General features: G+C 37.3%; 1 protein-coding gene across 4 annotated transcripts in view; it reads right to left on the reverse strand.

Annotated features, from left to right (window-relative positions):
- Positions 1-13,504, reverse strand: part of TUSC3 (tumor suppressor candidate 3) — a 239,010-nt gene that overhangs the window by 98,520 nt on the left and 126,986 nt on the right. For all 4 annotated transcript variants that reach the window (XM_040243170.1, XM_040243167.1, XM_040243168.1 and 1 more), the window contains exon 5: positions 11,065-11,205. In XM_040243170.1, the coding sequence (XP_040099104.1) occupies positions 11,065-11,205 (141 nt within the window). The remainder of the gene's footprint in view (positions 1-11,064; positions 11,206-13,504) is intronic.

Consider the following 13,504-nt stretch of genomic DNA (forward strand, 5'->3'; position numbering starts at 1 on the left):
ATTTTTTTAAACAATAGGTCTTTGTTGGTAATTTATTTTAAATATAGCAGTGTGTACATGTCAATTCTCAATCGCCGATTTGTCCCTCCCCACAAGCCCTTCTCCCTGGTAACTGTTTTTTCCAACATCTGTTTCAAAAATAAGTTCATTTGTATCATTTTTTTTAAAGATTCTGCATGTAAGTGATACCATGTATTTCTCTGTCTTCAATTAGTATGATAATGACCAGGTCTATCCATGTTGTAGGTAGTGGCTACATCTACATCTTGTTAATGCCACACCTGCCTAAGATTCCTATGGAGCCAACCTCTTTATATTTGGGGTCTATATATGGTTTTCTGTGAAGCCTTTCCAGACTAATTTACTCATTTGACAATTGTTTACTGGACAGTAGGAATATAGCAATGAATAAGGTAAAAATAATCCCTGCCCTTAGGTGAAGATCCTCAGTAAGTGACATGTGCTCTGAGTCATAAAAAATACGTAGGCATTCCTCCTTCACTCGTTCAACATTTATATACCAAGAACCGACTATATATTCAAGAGGGCATCCCTGCTGGCTCAGATGGTAAAGAATATGCCTGCATAGCAAAAGACTTGGCTTTGATCTCTAGGTCTTTTTAAGAAGCTGAGAATAAAACAAAGAACAAAAATACAAGGGAGACACTATCCTCACGGAGCTTGCATTCTACAGGCAGAAAATAGTTAAAAAAAATAATAAGTAATTAAATTATATGATGAAAGTGTTAGTTGCTCAGTCATATCTGACTCTCTCCGACCCCATGGACTGTAGCCCGCCAGGCTCCTCTGTTGATGGGATTCTCAAGGCAAGAATACTGGAGTGGGTAGCCATTCCCTTCTCCAGGGGAGTTTTCCTTCACCGAGTGACTGAACCCAAGTCTCCTGCATTGCAGGCAGATTCTTTACCATTTAAGCTACTAGGGAAATCCAAAATAATTAGAGACAATGAAAAATGAACAGTAGGGAAGGAGAAAAGAAGTCATGAGAGAAGGACTGCAGTTCTTATGAGTGGTCAGCAGGGGCCTCTCCAAGACAGTGGAGCTTTCAGCAGAGATCTGAAGATGTTGACAAGCCAGGAAAATACTTCGGAAAAGAGGGAAGAGCCAGTGAGCCAGGCTGTGTTGAAGGACAATATCTGGAATATTAAGAGACAGTAAAGAAGCCAAGAGGACTGAAGGACAGTTGCTGAGGAGAGAAGAAACGGATAAGGTTTGGTGAATAGTGCAAGGCCAGATCCCAGAGCCCCTGGGTTGGAAAATTAATCATATGGTGTGTAAAGGTGGAAGCTGGGATACAGTTCAAATGCTATTGCAAGAAGTGGACTATTAAATAATTAGACCTTACAGGTGGTAAGTAGGGTGAGAAGTTGTTGGAATCTAGGTGTATTTTGGAGGAAGAACCAAGCGGATTTTCATAGGAGGAAAGAAGTGGTGAGAAAAGACAGGTTTTTGACTTGAACAACTAAAAAAATAAAGTTGCCATTAACTGAGAAATCAAAGGTGTGGGACAATTAGGTTTGGGGACTGAGCTTAGGAGTCTGTTTTGAGACACCTGGTAGGCGTCCAGGTAGAGATGCAGGATGAACAAGTTGGATTTATCAGTCTGGAGTTTACAGGGAGATCTGGCCCCAAGATAAAATTCAGGACTCAATAATAAACAGTATTTCCTGAAGGAGAGCACGGCAACCCACTCCATTTTTCTTGCATAGCTGGAGAATCCCATGGACAGAGTGCCTGGTGGGCTACAGTCCATGGGGTCACAAAGAGGCACAACTGAAGTGACTTAACATGCACACAACAGACAGTCTTTAAAGCTGGACACCAATTAAATATAGATAGAGGATGAGCAAGATCCAGAAGACTCTCCAAAGTAGGAAGTGAAGGAGATAACAAACGAATGAGCAAAGATGATTAAGAAGTAGCAGTGAGCGAAGCGTGGCCCCTGGAACACAAGGAAGTGGCTGTTGACGAAGAAACAAGTTGTGTAGATACTCTTGCAAGACCAATGATGTGAAATAAACCCAGAACTAATATCTGAATTTATGTCCCTGGAAAATATCTGTGCCCTAGACTAGAGCATTTTCAATGGAACAGTGAGTGAGACAAAAGCCTTATGAGAAAAGAAGGAAACAACGTAGACAATTGTTTCAAGGAGTTTTGCTATAAAAGGATCCAGTAAATAGGACAGTTTCTGGAAGAGAAAACAGCAATATGTCTCTTCAGGATGAATAAGGAGCTGTGTGCCTTGCTAATGAGAAAGGTTCAGTAATAAAAGAAAAAATAAGGATGACAGAGAAAGGGGAGATCGTCGGCGCACTGTCACTGAATACCAGTGCAGAGCACAGAGTGCAGAGCAGGAATGAGACCTAGTACCCAAGTGGGGGTGTTAGCTTTACAAAAGAGTAGAAATGGTTCAAGTAACAGAGAACAGACTCCAAAGGGCCATGCATAGAATGCGGGGGTGGAAGGAGATCTGGATACTTAAATGAGATAAAAACAAATCTTCATTTTAACTGTCTTGTAAGTATGCAGTTGACAGATCACAATAGTTTTAACAGCACCTGTTTCATACTCTAACATTTTCATATTACAACAGTTACAGTGGATATCTCAAAACATCTGTTTATACTCTTAACTACTTCAAAACTGTGGTAGTTACTAGATCCACACTAGGTTTGGTGATTTAATGCATTAATAAGGAAAGGTATAAACTACAGTATGACAAATGTTACATACACATGAGAAAATGCTCAAATTTTAAAATGAGAAGTTAAAATTCAATAGCAGTAGCTATATTACATATGGTTTGTTATAGAAGTTTTTAAAAATCCATCTTAATACATAATTTATTCAAGATTCTAAGAAATGGTTCAATAAAACAAAAGCAGGCTTAAACATGGCATACTTGCTTCATCATTTGAAGTAGTGACATATATTTACAGTATTTATAATTACACACAGAGCTGTGGGCACTTCTCACAACATAATAAAATACCAAAATAAACTTTGACAGTGCAAAATGGCCTAGATTACAATTCTTTCTCTAAGTATAAATGGTATTTCTTATTTTTTTACTTTAATAATGGAAATGTCCAGCACTTTGCCACTCTAATTTGGAAATTTAAATTTTTATAATTAAACTACAAGTTTACTCTTGTATCTTATTTACTAAAATATTCATGCAAAAAAGGACATGATTGAAAGGGTACAGATTAATGAATTTTAACATGACTACACCATTATAACTAACACTGAGATCAAGTAGAATACTATTAAAAAACAGTCCACTGGTGCCTTTTCCTAATTATTTACCTCCATAGACCTCTGAAGGGGTAAGAAAAGTTTCTTGAAAATGCTGCATCATAGAGTATGTGTATACCAGGCTTTAGTGACTTAACTACCGCCTATATCTCTCTTTAGAACAATGTCTCTTCTGATTCTCTGCCGTTTTTTTTTTTTGTATGCATATTTCACAGTTTGTTTATATATTCCCCTGTTTATGGACACTATGGAGAAGGCAATGGCAACCCACTCCAGTATGCTTGCCTGGAAAATCCCATGGACGGAGGAGCCTGGTAGGCTGCAGTCCATGGGGTCGCTAAGAGTCGACACGACTGAGCGACTTCACTTTCACTTTTCACTTTCATGCACTGGAGAAGGACATGGCAACTCACTCCAGTATTCTCGCCTGGAGAATCCCAAGGACTGGGGAGCCTGGTGGGCTGCCGTCTATGGGGTTGCACAGAGTTGGACACGACTAAAGCGACTTAGCAGCAGCAGCAGCAGCATGGACACTATATTGTTTCTTTCAAAGAAGTATATTTGTGAATAAAACTTCTATGAATATTCAAAGACAAGCCTTTGTATGTACACGTTTTCATTTCCTTTTGATAAATAACCAGAAGTGAAATTGAAGAAAGATACCATTTAACATTTCCACCAGTAATATATGAAGACTCATTTTCCTGCATATCTGTCCTAACCCTAATGTCACCTTTCTTTGAAATTTGAGCATATTTAATGGGCTTCTATTGGTAACTACTTTGGTTTTAATTTACATGTTCCAAATGACTAAAGATGTAAGCATCTTTAAATGTTTCTTGGGACCATTTCTACATCTTCTTTTATGAACTGTCTGTTCAAACCATTTACCCATTTTTCTCTGCCTGTTTTTCAAATTAATTTATTTGTTGCTTTTGCTATTGAGCTGTATGAGTTTTTTATCTATCCTGGGTTGGTGTTCAGTCGCCCAGTCGTGTCCAGCTCGACCCCATGGACCACAGCATGCCAATACTTTATTCTGGGTATTAACCCCTTAACAGATACATAGTTTGCAAATATTTTCTCTGATTCAGATGATCTTTTCATTTTGTCGATGGTTTCCTTTGCTGTACAGAAGCTTCTTGGTTTGATGCAGACCCCACTTAATCTTGTTTTGTGTTGGCATTTTATGTCAAATACAAAAATTTATCACCAAGAACAACGTCAAAGAGCTTACCACATATGTTTTCTTCTGGGAGTTTTACAGTTTCAGGTCTTGCATTCAAATCTTTTCTCCATTTTGGGTTAACTTTTTGTGTGTGGCTAAGGTAGGGGTCTGGTTTTATTCGTCTGCATGTGGCTGTCCAGTTTTCCCAATACCATTTTATTGATGAGACTATCCTTTCCCCAACACCTATTGTTTCCTTTGTCCCAAATTGACCACATATGTGTGTTTATTTTTGTGCTGTCTATTCAGCTCCATTGATCGGTATGTCTATTTGTAAGTCCAGTACCCTTGTATTTTGATTACTACAGTTTTGTAATAAAGTTTGAAATCAGGGTGCGTAATGCCTCCAACTTTGCTTTTAAGACTTCTTTGTCTATTCAGCGTGTTCTGTGGATCCATACAGACTTTAGGATTGTTTCTTCTATTTCTGTGAAAAGTGCCTTTGGAATTTTGATAGTAATTGCACTGAATTTGTAGACTGCTTTGGGTAGTATAATATTTGGTAGTAAATATTTTAACAATACTAATGCTTCCAATTTATGTGCAAAGTATAACTTTCCCTTTGCTTGTGTCATTTTCAATTTCTTTCATCAATGTCTTAGTAGTTACTTGTGTACGGGTCTTTAAAATCCTTGGTTAAACTTATTCCTAAGTTATTTCATTCTTTTTGATGAATTGTGAATGAAGCTCGTTTTTTAGTTTAACTGATAGTTTGATATTAGTATGTGGAAGTGCCACATTGTTTTGTATACTGATTTTTTTTATCCTGCAACTTTACTGAATTCATTTATAAATTCTAGGAGTAAGAGTCAGACACAATTGAGCAACTAACACTTTCACCCCTAGAAGAGGAAACGGCAACCCACTCCAGTATTCTTCCCTGGAGAATTCCAGGCCGAGCAGCCTCGTGGATTGCAAAAAGTCACACAACACTGAGTGACTAACACTTTCACTTTCATATATAGTATTATGTTATCTGAACAAGTGACAGTTTTACTTCTTCCTTTCTGATTTGGATGTCCTTTTTCTTGCATAACTGCTCTCACTCGAACAGCAAATATGTCAAAAGTGCTGAAAGTGAACATCCTTGCTTTCTTCCTGATCTTAGAGGAAAAGCTTGCAGCTTTGTACCTCTGAATAACATGTCAGCTGTGGGTTTATCATATAAGGGCTTTATTATGTTGGGGTATGTTTCCTCTATTGAGAAATTTTATGATGAATGGAGAACGGAAGCTGGGGGATCACTCCATGTACTGGATATTCACACTGAGGCTTATTTGTAGCTTTATAATAAGCAAAAAACTTAGACAAGCACATTCAAATGCAAAAAAAAAAGGGTAAGTTCATCTGAGTAACTTTTAAATGTCTGAATTTATATAGGCCATTACCTCTCCTCATCAAAGAAAATTAAATGCTAAACGTATTAAGAAAAGTATACCCTAATAAGATATTAACTTATTTCATTATATTGTTGTCATACTCCCGACATGAACAAAATTATACATTTGGCTATATACAAAAATTACCTATAAACAGACATGAGTGAAGTTGCTCAGTTGTGTCCGACTCTGCAACCCCATGGACTGTATAGCCTACCAGGCTTCTCTGTCCATGGGATTTTACAGGCAAGAATACTGGAGTGGGTTGCCATTTTCTTCTCCAGGAGATCTTCCCGATCTAGGGATTGAACCTGGGTCTCCTGGATTGTAGGTAGATGCTTTACTGTCTGAGCCACCAGGGAAGTCCATAAACAGACATACCTATCTTCAAATGGCCAAATGATTCAACTACCTAATGGGAAAAGCTGTTTGTTAGAAGTTACATCACTGGAAACAAATATTATCAGCAGTTATTTGCTTCTCACTTGTAAATATGCCACAGAGATAATACCTGCATGATATTACAAAGTATTAATACATAATTTTATTCAAGAAAAATTTGAAAGAAAAAGGAGCTTATTCCACTCTGAAATCAGAGCTGCCCTGTAGTTCAGAATGCTCACAAAAAACATATTTCTACTGATATAACATAATGTATAGATGCCAAAGAAACTTTCATAAATTGTGAAAATTATGTAGTAATAAATATATTAATCTGGAGCTTACATTTTTCATAGAACATAATTAAACCAATATAATGTGTTTGAGACAGAAGAAATATTATGGCATATGAATCATCCTACAATGGAGAGCACTGGTGTTAAAAAGCAGAGAACAGCTACTGAGATTTACTGTGATAATAAGGCTTGGGTTATTAGATCTTTATAAATGATGTTTTTATCTTTCACAATTTTAATTGTGGATTTTTAGGAGGTTTTTGGGTTTGAAATGACAGTCATCTATGAGGAGCATTAGCCTGCCATAGGAGAAGGCAATGGCAACCCACTCTAGTACTCTTGCCTGGAAAATCCCATGGACGGAAGAATCTGGTAGGCTGTGGTCCATGGGGTCGCGACGAGTCGGACACGACTGAGTGACTTCACTTTCACTTTTATGCGTTGGAGAAGGCAATGGCACCCCATTCCAGTACTCTTGCCTGGAAAATCCCATGGACGGAGGAGCCTGGTGGGCTGCAGTCCATGGGGTCGCTAAGAGTCGGACACGACTGAGTGACTTCACTTTCACTTTTATGCGTTGGAGAAGGAAATGGCAACCCACTCCAGTGTTCTTGCCTGGAGAATCCCAGGGACGGGGGAGCCTGGTGGGCTGCCGTCTATGGGGTCGCACAGAGTTGGACACGACTGAAGCGACTTAGCAACAGCAGCAGCCTGCCATAAAGCTCTGCATTAAGGGCTACAAAACATAACATTTTACACAACCATTCTACTTTAAACTCATCATGAAACAGGTACTCTGTAGGCTTTTTATCATCCTCCATCTTAAGGGGGTGGAGCAAGTTTGGAAAGCAGAGTGAAACCAAACCAGAACCAATGCTTTATTTAGCTCCATAAACAACCAACAGTACCTAATATATACGTTAACAAGCATTTTTCCCCCTAGGAAGCATGAGACCAAGAACAACTTATGAGTATTCCTTCACCTATTTTTTTTTTTAAAGCTCAAAACCAGGAAGCTATAATATCTATGTATGTTTCAACATTTGCATATGTTACTTCCTCTATGCCAGGAAATTGCAAGCTTTGTGTCTATCCTACACCTTAAAGCACTATGAATAGATTTCTCTCCCCAGCATACACTTGATTCTTAATCCCATGACTCATATACAATAATATGAAATAATAATGAAAAAGAAAAAAAAATAAATTACCAGCCCTAGAATACAGTCTGCTCAGAATTAAGGACTCAGAGGTACTCTGGCATGTGTTCAAAGATAAGACACAACTGCTACTTGTATGTATACTAGTTCTTTACTAAGACATAAAAATTCTCCACCAAAATGTTTTTCTCATTATTTTCCTTGTGCATACAGTTTTTACATTACAAAAATGCTGCACTGTTGTACAGCGTTCATTACTATTTTAAGAACTTCATTTTACTGCGCAAGCCAAGGATTTCAGCGTTTCTGCAAATCAGCTAACAGTATTTTGCCAAGAATTATTTCAAAATATATCATTTCCAAAGAAGAATGAGATATACGGTTGTTTTAAATAAACAAATGTCTAGCAATCTGAGTAAATGATTCAGCATTTTGAATGGCCTCTTTGTAAGGATATCTCAAAAACTGGATTAAAAAGGACTGGAATTGGGCAAATCCAGTTTTCATGTAAAATAGTTTTGCTTTACAAACAAAGAATCAAGTTTGGTGGTGGTAATGGTGACAGAAAATGGTAAAGGGGATTTAAATTATTTCTGACCTCACTGTTTAAGCTTCATAAGCCATCAGCAGATGAGAAAAAAAAAAATCTGTTTAATTAAACATTTTATATTCAGAGTTTTCAAGCATATTGTTTGAAAACATGTCTGTTTTCTGCAGCCTGTTATGGCTTCTGAAAGGCTGCCATTGGAGAGTAGACATACCTGCCAAGATTTCCTTCTCAAGTATGTGTCTATGAATGTTACAAGATCTTCTGTTATGCCAAGCTTATTAGCTTTCTCAAAGAAAAAAATCTGCTTGATGTGGCAGACGGTGTGAGAGAACTGACCATTTAAGTACTGACATTTATTTGCCATATAAATGTTCTTAGACATTTATTTAGAGTCGTAATGGCTCACTGCATCCACTGGATTAAACATCCAGCATAGGAGGCACATGCCAGATTTAGAGGACTCAACACTGTGAAAGGGCTTCCTTGGTAGCTCAACTGGGAAAGAATCCGCCTGCAATGCAGGAGACCCTGGTTGGATTCCTGGGTCAGGAAGATCCCCTGGAGGAGGGCATGGCAACCTACTCCAGTATTCTTGCCTGGAGAATTCCCATGACAGATGAGCCTGGGAGGGTACAGTCCATGGGGCCACAAAGAGTCGGACACGACTGAGCAACTAAGCACAGCACTGTGAAAACTACAGAGTCCTATCCCAGGGGTGAGGTTCCACAAATTGAGTTTACCGAATCTGTTTCCTTGTCTGTAAAATGATGATAACAGAAATTGCTTTTCATAGTTATTATAAAAAATAATCATAAGAAACACAACCCCCAAAGAAGGAAGAGATGCCCTGATGTCCATTATTACTTCCAGTAATAACTCTACATCTCTTCTTGAGGAGTGAAAGTCAGTCATTTAGTCGTGTCTGACTCTTTTGTGACCCCATGGACTTTAGCCCATCAGGCTCATCCATGGGATTCTCCAGGCAAGAATACTGGAGTGGGTTGCCATTTCCTTCTCCAGGGGCTCTTCCCCACCCAGAGATCGAACCTGGGTCTCCCGCACTGTGGGCAGACTCTCTCCTGACTGAGCCACCAGGGAAGCCACCTCTTGTGAGGAGGGAGAATAGTGTAGGCAGGTTTATCATCGGGGTCTACTGCAGACACATGGTTACATCGTAAGCAGTCTTAGTTTTTCAGTAGACTGAAACAGTGACAAAATTTGGTATGATAATGCTGAAATACTGAAGGAATTTTAACCTTCCAACAACACTTTGAAAGAAGGGGTATATTTTTTTTCACCAAGACAGTGGGTGGCTTAACTGAATGAAGCAACCTGAAAACCAGATTGAGCAACGTCCAAAACACTTTCAAACTTAGATCACCCACTGGATCCAATTACAGTAACTGGAGTATAACTAACAAATCTCTTTAACTCAGTTATCAAAAAGTGAGAAAATATTAAACTTTCCTTGAAAAATCTTCCTTACGCTAAAAAAATCCAAACTTCAAAATCTTATTTCTCTGTCTACCACAAAGCCACAGAGGATCTGCTTGAATTTCAAGAGATTAGCTATTATTGCACATGATGGGTGCTTTAAGGTGAGTTGCCTTATCAGTCTGTCCTACTGTATCTAACTCAGTCATAAACACCACTGTTCACTGAAAAATAGAAGGATGAAGGGCTACTGCACGAAGGTAAAGCCAACAAACTGACACTTAGCTCTAAACGTACATATACGGATACATACACATATTAAATAGCTTCATTTTTTATATTCTGTTTATAAATGTTTTATACATCTTTTGTTACTTTTAAGTATCACTGAAGTACCATTATTTTCTTCTTCCTTTTGGGAAAGAGATTTTATTTTTAATCATCTAAATTGTTCACTGCATAAAAATCGCAATGATTATTAGAGACCTTGAATTCAGAACACTGTTTAACTCTAGTATTAATTTTATTTTTCTCTGTAAATTGTGATAAAATTTTCATGTAAACAGTCATATAGGCAAATCACAAATTAAGTAAATAGTAACATCTCTTTCTTTACAGTTTTTTATTCCCTGTATTTCTTTCTCCATATGCTTTGTCCAAGATCACAAGTAAAATGATGAAGAGCAGATGACTGTAAGCATCATTACTCAGATACTTGCTAGAGATTTTAAGATACTGTTAACCTAAAAAACATAAATGATGCCACACACTCCAGGAAGCCTGTCATGACTTTTCGGTACTCAAGATTAGGTGTCCTTCCTATGTAGTATGTAATCCTCTAATCCTGTGTGCTTACTTTATCTCTTGATTAGTATGATTAGTATCCCTGCAATGAATTACGATCAGGTGGGGTTTACGGCTTACCTTTATATCTCTGGTACCTAATAATTATCAGGCACATAGTAGAGACAGAAGGAAAGAGTTGCTGGGAAAAAAATTGCTGAATGAGTACATTTCCAAGTGCTTCAGACTCTAAGAGTCTATAAGTATTTTTAGTGTAATAAGTAAAAATACACTAATCCCTAGTGTATTTCTAAATGTATTCACCAAACATTAATCTATCACTCGTAATATGCCAAGTACACATGGAAAGACATTACATTTTAGTTGTGAAAATTGAAGGAAGAGAGCACAATCTACATTAACGGTGAACTTAAGTTATATCACCTAAGTCCTAAAAATTAATTCTTCTAATCCAGACTTGATTTTCACTACAGTTATAATCTGGATCACTTTGTTAATATTATACAACTTGGACCATTACCCAAAGAAACAGGGTAAATGTGTTAACATACCAGAGACACCATGGCCCAACCAGTCTTGTTATAGATGAACTCCAAGTTGTTCCTTCTTAAATAGAGCAAACCACCCACAAGTGACACCAACAAAGCCAAAGCAATGGTGCCAGAGTAGTTGGGTGGCCTGAAGACACGAATCTGCAACAACACAATGAAATGTTTTAAAGTTAAAGAAAAATATTATTTTTTTCTCTGATATTCTTGTCCTTCTGATCTTTAACACATGTAATTCAGAAAGGTACCACCTTATTTTTCATACCAGGCACTAACACTCCTTTTGTTCTTTGAGTCAAAAATATATGCCGTAAAACATCATGGCTATGTAACAAAACATGCTCTTCCAGTGCTTTTAGGTGAATACAGTTAAATATATGCAAAACCTACTTACACTCAACCCAGAGCTGTGGTTCATTATGATTAAGCAGATGATCATGATGATCCCAAACACGGGATCATCTGGTAAAAAGGAGAGGTGAGATGGGGGGACTACTACTTGTCTTATTTCAAATTGGAATTTTTTAAGACATTTTCTTTTAAACAACTTTATTGAGCTTTAATCCATATACCATACAATCCACCCACTGAAAGTGTACAATGCAGTGATTTTTTTAAAGCATATTCAGATAAGTGCAGCCATCACCACAGTCAGTATCAGAACATTTGAATAACTTCAAAAGGAAATCCCATTCCCTTCTGGCATCCACTCCCTTACTCCTCTCACCCTCCAGCCTTAAGCAACCATTAATCAATCTACTTTCTGACTCCATACATTTACTCTGCAATTTCATATAACATGCAGTCTTTTGTAACTGGCTTCTTTCACTCAGTATGACCTTCTCAAGGTTCATCCTTGTAAAATGTGCCACTGCTTCATTCCTTTTCATGGCTAGTATTTCCTTGTGTGGATATCACACTTTGCTTATCCATTAGCCAAATAATCAGTTGGATATTCGGGTTGTTTGCACCTTATAGCTCTATATGAATAATGCTGCTGTAAACATTTTGCGTAAGTTTTTGCGTAGTGTATGTTTTCTTTTCTCTTACATATGTATACCTAGGAGTAGAACTGGGGTCACAGAGAGACTCTATGCTTAATGGTCTGAAGAACTGTCAAACTGTTAACCAAAGTGGTTGCACTATTTTGCATTCCCCCAAGTGGTGTATGAGGATTCCTATTTCCCCAACTTACTTTACAAGGTGAAATACTTTACAAGAACAAAGAAGCCAGCATGAAGGGGCTCCTAATCATACCTAGAACAATTTTGGTACCAAAACATTTAAGCGTAGTACTAACAATCACTGGAGGGAAAAAACAATATAAGATTGTGTACCAATGAATGAGTGAAATACAAAGAGGGGAGGACTCTTGCTTACAGTAAAATGCCAAGGATCAATCTGAAATATGGACAAAGTGCTAGAACGGGAACATCATCACTCTACAACCAGCATGATGGAATCTGGATAAGGTAAGAGTCATCAATGGATGCTAAATACCGACAAAATTTTCACGAGGAGCAGGATATCTGCATGATCCTCAATGTCTCCACATAGGGATAGGGTAGGTCAACTGACAACACCAGAATACGTACACAGTCTCAAACAGAAGTAGTAGATCAATGTGAGTCTGTGAACGTGATAACTGTACGGTCCTATATTTCTTAGGAAAGACAATATACCTTAAAATGATTCAGAAAAAAATGCGTGTGGGTATGTAAGTATGTGTGTAGAGACAGGGTGAGGATGGGTAAGAGAGTAAGAATGGCAAAGCAAAAGCCATAAAAAGTTAAGAGTATGTGAATCCTGATATAGGGTATACATTGAGACTAGACTATTTCCATTTGTAGAACTACTTAAAGTTTGAAATTATATCCAAATGTGTATTTTTTTTTTTACAAATGTGGATCTGTCAACAACATATAAGTGTGATAGTTTTAATCAGAAATGATTCTAACCTATTTCTTATAAATAACTAATAATACTTTCCAATGTTACATTTAATATTTTGTACCAAATAAATGATACATTGTAGAACTGAATATCTGCCTAAATATTTTCACCAAAATATCAGTAATACCTATATTATTTTATATACAATGATAGTAGTATGAGAGACAGCTATCTCAAATGAGAAATATGCTTACACAAAATTAATATCCCTGTACTATGTCTAAGGGAAATGTAATTTTAAAATAGCTGGTTAGAATTGCTCACTGTAAAAAATTCTAGTGACATTAAGGAACAAAATAGCCATAGCCCTCCACATAGACATTAACTACCATCAACATTTTACATATCTCAGTAATATTTTGCTTTTCTTAATCAACTATAAATACTGTTTTTCTATCCTACTTTTTCACTTGTTATCCTTTGAGCTTCTTTCTATGTCAAATAATGTTGCACACCACTGTTTGTCTAGACTGTACACATTTAATTCAAT

Source organism: Oryx dammah, unplaced genomic scaffold (genome assembly GCF_014754425.2).
Source record: "Oryx dammah isolate SB20612 unplaced genomic scaffold, SCBI_Odam_1.1 HiC_scaffold_7, whole genome shotgun sequence".
Taxonomy (NCBI): Eukaryota; Metazoa; Chordata; class Mammalia; order Artiodactyla; family Bovidae; genus Oryx; species Oryx dammah.